Source organism: Carassius gibelio, chromosome A15 (genome assembly GCF_023724105.1).
Source record: "Carassius gibelio isolate Cgi1373 ecotype wild population from Czech Republic chromosome A15, carGib1.2-hapl.c, whole genome shotgun sequence".
In the NCBI taxonomy this organism is placed as follows: domain Eukaryota; kingdom Metazoa; phylum Chordata; class Actinopteri; order Cypriniformes; family Cyprinidae; genus Carassius; species Carassius gibelio.
This window is the reverse complement of record NC_068385.1, coordinates 19,104,214-19,115,974: the sequence shown is the minus strand read 5'-3', so window position 1 is coordinate 19,115,974 and position 11,761 is coordinate 19,104,214. Positions and strand designations below refer to the sequence as shown.

The 11,761-nt window shown below is 41.0% G+C and overlaps 1 protein-coding gene across 10 annotated transcripts; it reads right to left on the bottom strand.

The window, feature by feature from the left end:
• Positions 1 to 764: 764 nt before the first annotated feature.
• LOC128028708 (TATA-binding protein-associated factor 2N) lies at positions 765 to 9,127 on the bottom strand. Of its 10 annotated transcripts, none has more exons than XM_052616011.1 (16): positions 8,970 to 9,127; positions 8,544 to 8,577; positions 8,319 to 8,361; positions 8,160 to 8,232; positions 7,975 to 8,083; positions 6,128 to 6,261; positions 5,864 to 6,026; positions 3,519 to 3,553; positions 2,945 to 2,977; positions 2,585 to 2,694; positions 2,377 to 2,506; positions 2,183 to 2,290; positions 2,016 to 2,094; positions 1,853 to 1,938; positions 1,334 to 1,472; positions 765 to 1,253 (listed from the first exon to the last, which is right to left on the bottom strand). In XM_052616011.1, exons 1-16 carry the CDS (start codon positions 8,977 to 8,979, stop codon positions 1,214 to 1,216), a joined length of 1,326 nt encoding a protein of 441 aa, XP_052471971.1. In that variant the 5' UTR covers positions 8,980 to 9,127; the 3' UTR covers positions 765 to 1,213. The 10 variants fall into 10 exon arrangements, with proteins under 10 accessions (XP_052471971.1, XP_052471970.1, XP_052471969.1 ...); XM_052616010.1 differs by having other exon boundaries at positions 6,128 to 6,264; positions 8,160 to 8,229; XM_052616009.1 differs by having other exon boundaries at positions 6,128 to 6,264; positions 8,970 to 9,126.
• Positions 9,128 to 11,761: the final 2,634 nt, after the last annotated feature.

The following is an 11,761-nucleotide window of genomic DNA, read 5'->3' as shown; positions in this document are numbered from 1 at the left end:
CTCTGACCAAAATCTGCTGTTCAGTTGCGCGCTGCCTCCGCTGCCAGTGTGAAAGCAAAATAGGCGCGCGCTGCTTCTGCTCTGCCTACCTGCTGCTAACGCTCTGCTTCTGCTCTGCTGAAACTTGCGGTGTGAACCCGGCCACTTACATGAAACAAAATTCGTTAATCTTTTTTTTTTTTTTATGTTTGATTGAAAATGTCTAGTTATTGCTTTAGCTCAAATAATAGCATGATTCTGAGGACTTTAGATGTGCATCTTTGATCACTCAGTGTCTGAGTCAGATCATCAGTCTGCTTCTGTGCTCCCCAGTGTCTACAGACCAGTTCTGTGTCAGTCACGTATTTTGCTGCGAATTCGAATTCAATTTTGTAAAATTTCATTACATAATGGGGGGGTATGACAACAGAAATGTGAACTAAAATAAGTTTCACTTGTAACTTTCACATACAATTATTTGAATGCATCAAATTAAAAGAGCAAGTAAACAAAATAAAATGCATTTACAATTTATTAAAATAAGGGTTAAATTACTTTAATCAGAGTTTTTCTCTGTGGTGCACTGATTTTCCACTTGCTCTTATTCAACCAGAGGCCGGTGTATAATACATTTGTAGTTGTTTACTGCAACTAAGACAGTACACACTATAATGTGAGTCCTTCAAAAACTCCTGTGAAATTAGATTAGTGTTTAACTGCAGTTTAATGTTGCTATACACTGCATAGATTACAACATTCTTCAGAGAATAAAAGACAGAAACAAGTAAGATCAAAGGGTGTTTAATTTTTTTTTGCAAAAAAGAAAATCAAAAGCAAAGAGAAACAAGTAAAACGATTTGTGTCGATTGATTTCCTACAAAACAAATATCTCACAAATTGAATCACACACTAAATGCCAAATTCAAAAAGTCAGGAAATTTAAGGTAACAAAAATAACATCTGGCCCCTCCCCCCTCCCCCAGAGCAATATGACCCTTTAAAGCCGATCTGTGGTCAGTGTGGCCACGTCCTGACAGGACTGATCCGCTTCACCCCGTTCCCTTCACTCAGCCCCTCACAGTAGATTCAACATTAATGGGAAAAACTGCTCATTTCAGACAGTATATGCAGGACACTCATGCAACAGAAAGGATTGCAGACACAAACCTCTCCCTGAACCCTCCCCCCCCCCACACAATAAACAGCGGTCTGGAATGGCATCCACGTGAAGGCTTCAGTACGGCCGGCCTCGTCTGTCGTCTCTGTGGTCTCCCCTTTAGTGTGGGACGGAGACGAGCATTACTCAGACATCAAAGATCTCATGTGACACTTCAGACTGGAGGCGTTTCTTTACCTTCCACCCATTTTGTATCCTCCTCCTCCTCCTCCACCATATCCTCCACGGTCTCCACCCCTGAAGCCTCCACCTCGTCCGCCTCTGAACCCGCCGCGGTCCCCACGGTCCCCTCCGTACCCGCCTCGACCACCACGATCTACAGTCAAAACACAGTGTTGTGCACAGTTTCTGCTTGACGGGAAACCGCACTCGCCAGATGTTTCAGCAGAGCAGGGGTCAAGCTTGTTTCCACCACGAGATGAGAAAAAGCAATTGGGACACTCGCATTTCTAACGTTTTTGCTACTTGAGGATGAAGGGGAAATTGAGATGACATTGCAATTCTGACTTTTCCCCCTTGAAAATTAGTTTAGATCTCACAAATTTGTAAAATCTGAATTGCGAGAAACTCAGAATTTCAAGAAAGTCAGAATTGTATCTTCCAAATCGGAGTAAAAAAATAAGTTTTTATCCCGTGGCAGAAGCAAGTTGTCATAAGCTGCTCCCCTCCATTGGTCAATCGTTTCAGCTTCCTTACCTCCTCCATAACTATCTCCTTCTGGTTTAGATGTTCCACACCGGTTGCATTCATATCTTCTGGCAAAGTTCATGTTGCCACAAGAGCTGCAAGAGACGCTTCATCAATAAACACAACTGGACAACAGATCAAGCTGATTCACAAATATCTGCATGCGCCGAACCTGTTGGGACAAGGCCAGTCTCCACCCTTCACATCAAACGAGGGACCTCCACCAAAGCCACCACCTCTGCCTCGAAAACCTGAGTGCAAACACACAAACTGATTACAGAAAGACCAAACTGGTTTTATTTTATACAAGCAAAGAAGAGTCAGATTCCCCAAACATACCGCCGCCGCCTCCACGTCCTCGTCCCCCTCCTCCTCCACCTCTCTGGGTGAACTCCGCCCTTCTGGTAGCAAACGACACCTTGAGGGGTTTTCCATTAAATTCTTTCCCTGTATTCCAACAAAACGAGACCCAAAATCAGCCCTATTTTAATAAAGCTCCTCAAGCCGAAGAGACCGTGAGAAGCTTCTCCTACCATCAAACCAGTCGATGGCAGCTTTGGCTGAAGGAGGATCGTCGAAGGACACCGTGGCTTCACCCTTCAGGCGTCCGGTGGCTTTATCGGTGTACAGATTGATCATAGGTTTGCCGGTCTTCTTATTGACCTGTCATTAGAGCAGATCTGCTGTAAATCAGGACTCTTCAGGTCTCTGAGGTTCATGACGTCAGGGGAGTAAACTTGCCTTAATGATTCCTATTTGTTTGAAGTAGTCGCCCACTTCCTCAGGGGTGACGTCTTCACTGAGCCCTTGGACAAAGATGGTGTTATTGTCCGAGTTATCCTGATCGCCATCTGGAATTAGGAGAAGAAGAATCTCATAGTGGAGTCGAGACACTATTACAATACTTAAAGCATGCTGACTTCCACTAACTCAATATCTTGGGTCCTATGATCTGCAGAAAAACAGAGATGGAATCTAGTTCTAAAAATGGAATTTACTGTACAAGTTCAAAAATGAAAAACATTCCTAAAATGGGAAAAAATTTAAATGGCAAATATATGAACTTCATAGGTCTTTCATAAGTTAGCCATAAGCACTCACCCCCATCATCCTTTTGACCGTACTCTCTGGATCCTAAAAAAAAACAAGACACGAAAGGGAAATACAACTGTGAGAATGTGACAAATAACAACATGAACCTTTATTTAACTACAACGACTATGAATACAAAGTGTGAATAAAACCAAACTGCTTTGCTATGTAGATTTGACCTTTACAAGTGAGACTTTAATCTATGCACGAGTGTGTCCAAAATTGCTGCACCATTTCCAACACCTTTGTACACCAGAAGAAACTTTCTGTCAGACTAGCAAAAATTAAAGGAGAAGTATTCATTTAAATCACGTCTCTTTGTCACCTTATGCACAGCTGGCATCCAGAACACTGGCATTTAATTCAATTTCCTCATGCAAGAAGACCATTTAATATAAAACTGGGTAGTTGTTAGACTATCTCAACAAGAGCATTACCAGAGACGACAGCAATAAAGACAATAAGGTGATGTTCCTTTGGGTTGACATATAATGGTGGCTCAAGAGCTCATTTGTCAGCTAATCTCTCTGTATCTTTTTTTGTTTTAATCTTTCCCCCACTGAGACAGATGCTCATCACTTACCACCGTAATTTTTGTAGCCACCACGGTCACCACCACTGCAGAGGAAAAAATTGAAGATATGATGGCTTTCCATTGTTGATACCTGGGAGCGCAAGGCTCCCTCTTTACCAGTAATCCTTTCATGGTTTACTACTGAGGAGGAAACGGCTCCCATTGACGGATAGGTTAAAGATGATGGGCCAAATGCACATGAAACATTGCATACTGAAACCAAAGGCGGCAAGCCTCTTTCCCAATTAGAATGGCTTTTTTTGGTTGAACGCCAATATTTGATGCTCTCTGAATTGAGACTAAAACCAGAGAAGAGCACGGAGGACAACCTCCCTGCTCCCTCTCCAGTTCTTCAAGAATTGACTCTAGATTTGAGCGTCTAAACTGTCGTGGCACTCGTGTAGACGAGCACACATTTTCCTTCCATTATGAGTGCTTATGAGCTCCAATGGCTGAGGTCCAACTTTAATTTCACTCACTTTGATACCTGTAGTATAAAATGTAGACCGGTTAACACAAAATGAAACAACACTGTGCAGACACCGATTCATGTGGAGTGACTGAGAACTGTTCCTTGCGGCTGAACTTTCCAACGTGAACGCTCTCCCAAAGGGAAGGAGGAAAAACTGATGGAGATCAAAAGAAATGAGCAATAAAAATTGGATTTCAACCGGCATTACAAACTTAAGTGGATAACAAGTGGAAACTTCAGATTGATTTGGGTTTTCTTCAGAAGAATTTAACCAGCCAATGAAATTGAGAACTACATTAAGATGAGGAAGCGTACTAGTTGGGGGGCTTTCCTTACACGAAGACAACATTTTACCAAAATGTGCCAGGCTTCCAATCAATTCTCATGTTTTTCAGACGTCTAAACTCTTACTGATTCTAGAGCAGATTGAAACCTTGAGGGAAAATATCCATAGATGTGTCTGAGCTAAAACTTTAAGGGTGCAACGACAATCATTATAGAAAAATAAAAAAAATGGCACGATGAGTATCGGTGATGTAAACGATCTGATTCGCAACAGTTGGTTTTATCAGAGACGTAGCTTACTGTACAAGGTATAATTCACCTAAAAATGTAAATACTGTAATCATGTACTCACCCACATTTAGTTAATATCATAAAGGCGTCCTAAAAATAATCAGTCGAGCAGTTCAATCCAAATACATGCATGTTTTGATAATGCCATAATTAACTAAATTAAACTATTTTGGTTCAAAATATCATGATCAAGAGTTCGGTATCATAACTTGTATTAAATCATGACATAAGTGTGTCGTTACACTGCTTTAAAACATGACTTATATGTGAATGGGATTTAATTTTAAAGGGGTCATGAACTGCCTTATTTTGTACTCTTCTCCAATTGTTCTCTGCTGTGTTTTGGGTTTAAGACAAGTGCATGCACAAACTATCTGTAACCAATAGGTCCCACTTCAATAAAAACAGTTCCTCACACTTGTGTGGTGTAACATTACTGTCAGATCCGATATAGTCAAACAGCATTGACTTCTAGATTGAATCTCTCTGAAAATCCTGCGTCAAATTGTGCCTTGCTTGTAGACAAATCTACAGTAAAATAAATTGAACAAAGGAACAAGTTCTTATGGTCATCTTTCCTGATGTTGGGACCAGAAGGAAGGCAATGAAAAGACTGTTTCCACAGCTTGGCACTGAACAGCATCTCTCAGTCTTTGGAGCATCTTGGTCATTTGGTTTCTGTGTAGCCCTGTGTTTGCGCCTCTCTTTTACACTACGTTTGTGATGGAGCTAAACAGGCACTGACGTAGAAGCAGGCGTAGATCTTCTACAGAGGCACTGTTTAGTCACTATTATGACAAAGTGGCCATTCCACGACCTGTGGTTTTGGCTTCAATAAGTGATTATAGACCAACAAGAAACTTTGAGTTCTGAAACTTACAGGATGTTTTTATAGCACAATGACCCCTTATGTCAAAAGATGAAGGGTTTCTGATTTCTCAGTTCATGACCCCTTTAATGCAGAAAAATGTGGACTAGAGATGGAGAGAAACCTTGCTAATGTAGCCTCAACACTTAAAATGTACAAGCATCATACAAGAAACGTTCATAAAGTTACCATGAGTCCACTGGGTGGAGTGTCACTTCACAGAAACGGATGGATGCTGGGTCCAGAGAGTACAACCTCTTCACATAATAAAAGTACAGACAAGCCTCCAAACTTTCAAATACTTGACCAAAATGGTTATAAATAACCAAAAAAATAAATAAAAAAAGAAATCCTATAAATGAACCGTTTTCAGGCCTACGTGCATTGTTGTTGTTTTTTAATCAGTGATGTAATACCTTTAGGGGTGGGCAGACTTACCCCATACCGGAGGGTGGGCCGCCCCGGCCACCTCTGTCATAGCCTCCGCGGTCATAGCCCCCACGATCATAACCCCCGCGACCTCTGCCCCTGTAACCCTCGGACCGGTCCGAGCCGCTGTCATCACCATACCTGCGGGCGTCACCTGAAGAGAGCAGAGGGACTGCTTTTACATTCATTTGACAATCGAGAAGACAAACAAAATCAAACAACGTTCAGATCAAAAGTGTATGCAAGACACGCAGCAGTAAATTAAAGAATTACCATCACCGCGTCGTGCATATCCACCTTGAGACCCCCCGTATGAGCCGCCGGACTGACCCAGCGCTGCCCCATCAGCCCCGGCTCCTGACGGCTGACCGTACGAGCGCTGCTGCCCATACGACTTCTCACCATAACTGCTGCGAGACAGGATGGAGGGCAAAAAGTTTATTTACAGGTGGCTGGAAACAGGTTTTCTGGTGCATCGTCTTTGTTGATGCACACACTCACGTGAGCTCTTAAAGCCAACATATGATGCAATTTACATTTTTCCTCTCTCTGTGGAGTGTAACAAGTCTCAAATGTAAAGAGATATTCTTTATCAAAGTTAAGTCTCGTCTACACCCCTTTAAAACGGCTGATTCAAACACGCCCCCACATGTCTACATCACTATGTGGAAATATTAGCGTAATGCCACCCATATGTTCACACAAAGAAAGGCGGCCTGGGTTCAGTAACAGTTATTGTTGAAGCAGTCACGACAGAGAGATGTGTGTGTATCTAGGAGAATGGACGACTGTTTAGTAAACCTAGAAGAGGAGGTCATTTTAACTTTACGACAATCTGGCACTTCTGAATCAGCTACTGGAAGTGTGTTTTGTTATCAATTTAAGTATTTGCTGTTGAATGTTCAAATGCGGAGTTTTGCGTATCGTGTGTGTGTGAGAGAAAGAAAGTCACACAGGAGTCCGCTGTCTTAACCATCTGTGGCTTGTGTTCTGCAAACACATAAAAAGCTTCATCACGGCATCTGTCAACACTTTCTCTTTCGGGCTTGAACTGACGGTAAAACTAAGGACATTATTAACAGTCTATACTTTTAAATATGAAGCACGCGATTATGGAAAGGGTTGTTACTTTCCAACGAGTGCGTGTGGTGTTCGGCCAATCACAATGCACTGGATCAGTTGGCCAATCAGAGAAGACTGCGCTCGTCAGAAGGAGGGACTTCGTAGAAAATGACTATTTTAAACGAGCCCTCACTAATGCCACATCTCATTCTTGTTTCTGTGGTGGTGTGTTGGTCTCATCATGAGGTGCGCGGTGCGGAGCGCTGTGTGACCAATGCATCAGTTCAACTGAATTTTACTCCAAATATATGAACGTACCTGTTTTCAATACTTTATATTTAACGTGTTCATTTATGTCCAATATTAGTATTAAACTGTTGAACTTCAAATGAAATCTACTATTGATTTTCACCATTGACTGATGGCGCAGTTTAGACATAACTTCTGTGCACAGATGCGGCAGATGTGTCACAGGATGCATGATGTGACCGCTGCGTCTGACTATATATGAACTGACGGTTTTAAATACAGTATTTTATATTTAACGTTAGTTTATCAGTATGTTTGAAAGTATATTTTTCTGATTATTGGTGATTCCATAGGCAATCTCTCACGCACCTGCGTGGTTTAAATCACCAAATAGTTATGCTATGATAAGAACAAAGTCTCTCTTCCTCCACACATGCACCATAATATCGTCGATCTCACGGCTGACAATATAAAAAAAAAATGTCCATATCGCCCAACACTATAATGTACAGTGTTTGAATAATAATGTGTTTTTGAACATTAAAACATGTAAACATATACTGTTACACGAAATAATGATCTTGTAAAAAAAAAATTATGATCCCTTTAAGGGTTATGCCAATTTTAATAAATATCAGCTGCTAATATTTTGATTGTTGAACAAATACAAAAGTTAAACACATTGATGGACACAAAGTGTTCAAACAGTTTAGTAAGTGATATATAAAAAAAGAAAAGACAATCATGCAAATTTGGCCTTACTCACAAATTAGAGCACAAGGACCAAAGGTAAGAGTGCGATCTGTTACCTGGCCGAGGGTTCAGACGCCTGCTGTCCGTAGCTGTCGAAGCCCTGCTGCTGCGGCTGACTGTATCCTCCAGAAGAGTAGCCCTGACTCGCCTGACCGTAGCTCTCTCCTTCAGAAGAACACGTGTTACACACCCTTCATGAACACACACACACTCAATCAATCAATCATTCATTGACACATACCACCAGTCTGTCCATAAGAGGAGTAACTCTGTCCAGTGTAAGAGCTGCTGCTGTTTGCCTGACCATATCCCTGCTGGAGAGAAGATGTCTCAGTCAACACAAACTCAACACTACAATTATGCACATCTACAACAGAGAGATAATAAAACATCACATCACCTGTCCGGCTGGATAGCCCTGGGAGCCGCCATAAGAGCCATAGCTGCACAATAATAAAGGTTGAAAATGACACATCTTGAAACAAATCAATGGGTTAATCTTGCAGAAATAAATACAATAAAACAATGGCACTGCATTTTTATTCACCAGATTAACATAATAACTTAACATACTTACATTATTATTGAAAAAGTAATGTTTATAAAACTATAATCGGTCTCTTACCTTTGTTGAGCGCCAGGCTGGCCGTAGCCTGAATCTGTGAAGACAAGTCATTAATTAGTCAGAAAATATTAACGTTTTTAAAGCATATGAGGACGCGCGCGTGCTATCAGCGATGATTATGCTAAGCTAATAATCACACCACGCTACACTACGAGCACGTTCATGAGCTAAACGATCATCTCCGCTAGAGTTACGTGTCCATCGAGCTCGCTTACAATTATTAAACACAAGTAAAAACATAATTCAAAAGATTTACGTTGTTCTTCTGTCGTGAGTGTGGTTTTATATTCAAACCTGGGCGAACCGCGCGTCGTCAGATTAGCCGCTAATGCTAAGCGCGCTGCGTTAATCAACTTTCACATTGAAAATCAAACAAATAACGAACAACAACAGCGCTGCGCGTTACAATATATCATGTATATTTACCTGAGGACATCTTTCCGGCGGAAATAAAATCAAATGAGCACCTGTTCCAAAATAAACAAATTAAAAACCCGGCACGAGCGGAACACACGCACTACAGACTTCTTATGACCTTTGACTCGAGGCCGGACGGTACCATCTACTTAACGGGAACGCGCAGATTCATCCGTTGGTCTAGGGCACATAACAAAATAAAAAAAGCAGCAGAGTTTATCACGCATAACTGGTTAGAAAACTGACGATAAAGAAAACGACAAGCGAAACGAAATGAGATGTATTTGGTCAAAATGTGTTTGGACGAAGACCCCTGTCTGTTAGAAAGTGGTATCAACTTAGCGCCTTTTCTCTCACATGGTCACCAGTGGCTTTGTGACGTCACGACACGATGACGTCTGCTGTCTTGAGTTTTCACGTTAATAATTTCACTATTTAAAATAATAAAAAAATAATAATAATAATTTCGCTATTATCATCTTATCACGAACAGAGAAGAGTGCTAATGTCACACACACAGCCATCGGTCCTAATGGAGAAATCCCGGTTTTTACTGAATGAACACGAGCTTGCACTGTGAAGAATATTGATATCAAATATAGGCTACTACATTTTATCTCAGTCGCTTCGGTATATTTATCAAATAAGAAATGAAATTCTCAAAAATACTTGTGCATCTTCCACATCATCTAGTCATACAGATCTTAAAACCAGTTTCTCATTCTTTTGAACTAGTTGCAATGTATTGGTTAAATTCATGCTATTGATTATGTACATTTATCTGCGTAATCCTACATTGTCAGGTGCTAATGTCACTAAACCACAACTAGAGTTAACTGGTAAATATAGGACCGTTTCAAGTCTTCCATTTATTTCTAAAATTTTAGATAAAGTTATGTCTGCTCGAGCTCCTTCCCGCAAAAAAAAAAAACAAGGTTTAGCGTATGCATCCCTAACTAGTATTCTACAATTAGTAATCAACTCAAAACACCTGCAAAAGTTTCCTGAGTCTTCAAAATGGTCTCAGTTTGGTTCACTAGGCTACACAATCATCTGGCTACACTGCTGATCTGACAGTTGTCCAGAAGACAATCATTGACCCCCTTCACAAGGAGGGTAAGCCAAAAACATTGCCAAAGAAGCTGGCTGTTCACAGAGTGCTGTATCCAAGCATGTTAACAGAAAGTTGAGAGGAACGAAAAAGTGTGGAAGAAAGAGATGCACAACCAACTGTGAGAACTGCAGCCTTATGAGGATTGTCAAGAAAAATCAATTCAAGAATCTGAGTGAACTTCACAAGGAATGGACTGAGGCTGGGGTCAAGGCATCAAGAGCCACCACACACCGAAGTGTCGAGGAATTTTGCTACATAGTTGTCCTATTCCTCTTGTTAAGTCGCTCCTGAACCACAGACAACGTCAGAGGCATCTTACCTGGGCCAAGGAGAAGAACTGGACTGTTGTCCAGTGGTCCAAAAGTCCTCTTTTCAAATGAGAGCAAGTTTTGTATTTAATTTGGAAACCAAGGTCCTAGAGTCTGGAGGAAGGGTGGAGAAGCTCATAGCCCAAGTTGCTTGAAGTCCATTGTTAAGTTTCCACAGTCTGTGATGATTTGGGGTGCAATGTCATCTGCATGTCATCTGCTGGTTGTTGGTCCATTGTGTTTTTTTTTTTTTTTTTTGGAAACCAAAGTCACTGCACCCGTTTACCAAGAAATCTTGGAGCACTTCATGCATCCTTCTGCTGAGCAGCTTTCTGAAGATGCTGATTTCATTTTCCAGCAGGATTTGGCACCTCCCCACACTGCCAAAAGCACCAAAAGTTGGTTAAATGATCATGGTGTTGGTGTGCTTGACTGGGCAGCAAACTCACCAAACCTGAACCCCAGAGAGAATCTATGGGCTATTGTCAAGAAGAAAATGAGAAACAAGAGACCAAACAATGTAGATGAGCTGAAGGCCACTGTCAAAGAATCCTGTGCTTCCAGACCACCTCAGCAGTGCCACAAATTGATCACCTCCATGCCACGCTGAATTGAGGCAGTAATTAAACCAAAAGGAGCCCCTATAAAGCACTGAGTACATGTACAGTTGTTATGACCTTTAAAATACTATGCATCTGTGAACTCTGTTTTTGTCTTTGTTGTCGTTTGGTAATGAGTGTTATACCAGAGAGATGTTCTGTGCAGTGAATCGGTTGAGTGTCTGTCATTGTAAGATCAAATACTGAATCTCCTGTTTCTCAGAACATTTCCGGTTTTAACTACGATTTGGATTCTGATTCTGATTCTGCTTTGTGTATGCCCTGAAACTGTGTAAATATTCTTGTAAATACTAGTTTGCCATACTAAGGGATGTAGGGGGTTAGACGCTATTTTATTTATGTATCTTTTCCTCACTTTGCTTATGGTTGAGGGAGGTAACAGTTGGTCTGTATTTTGTTTTCTTTAGTTCATTTGTGGTTATTTAGTTTCAAAGAATAGTTATTGTTTTGGCCTTGCCTGCCCCGGAAAAGATTCCTGTTGAAAGAGAATAAAAATAGTTTATTTGCATCTCTCTGGTGTGATCTCTGTTCTCTTTTTCTGTTACGACTAACCCCTCAAGGTCAACAGTAAATGAACATACTTTCCAGAAGGCCAAGGATTCACTAAAAATGTTGTTGAGATTGTGAATTGGTGGGTTTTTGTTAAATGTGAGCCAAAATCATCACAATTAAAAGAACCAAAGACTTAAACTACTTCAGTCTGTGTGCACTGAATTTATTTATTACACAAGTTTCACAATTTGAGTTGAATTACTGAAA

What these genes read in the sequence shown, in the direction of transcription:
- LOC128028708 (XM_052616009.1), bottom strand. An exon ending in GACTGGCCTTGTCCCAACAG is followed by an intron (nt 1,939 to 2,015) that starts GTTCGGCGCATG and finishes CGTCTCTTGCAG; the next exon opens with CTCTTGTGGCAACATGAACT. An exon ending in GGATACAAAATGGGTGGAAG is followed by an intron (nt 1,254 to 1,333) that starts GTAAAGAAACGC and finishes CCCACACTAAAG; the next exon opens with GGGAGACCACAGAGACGACA.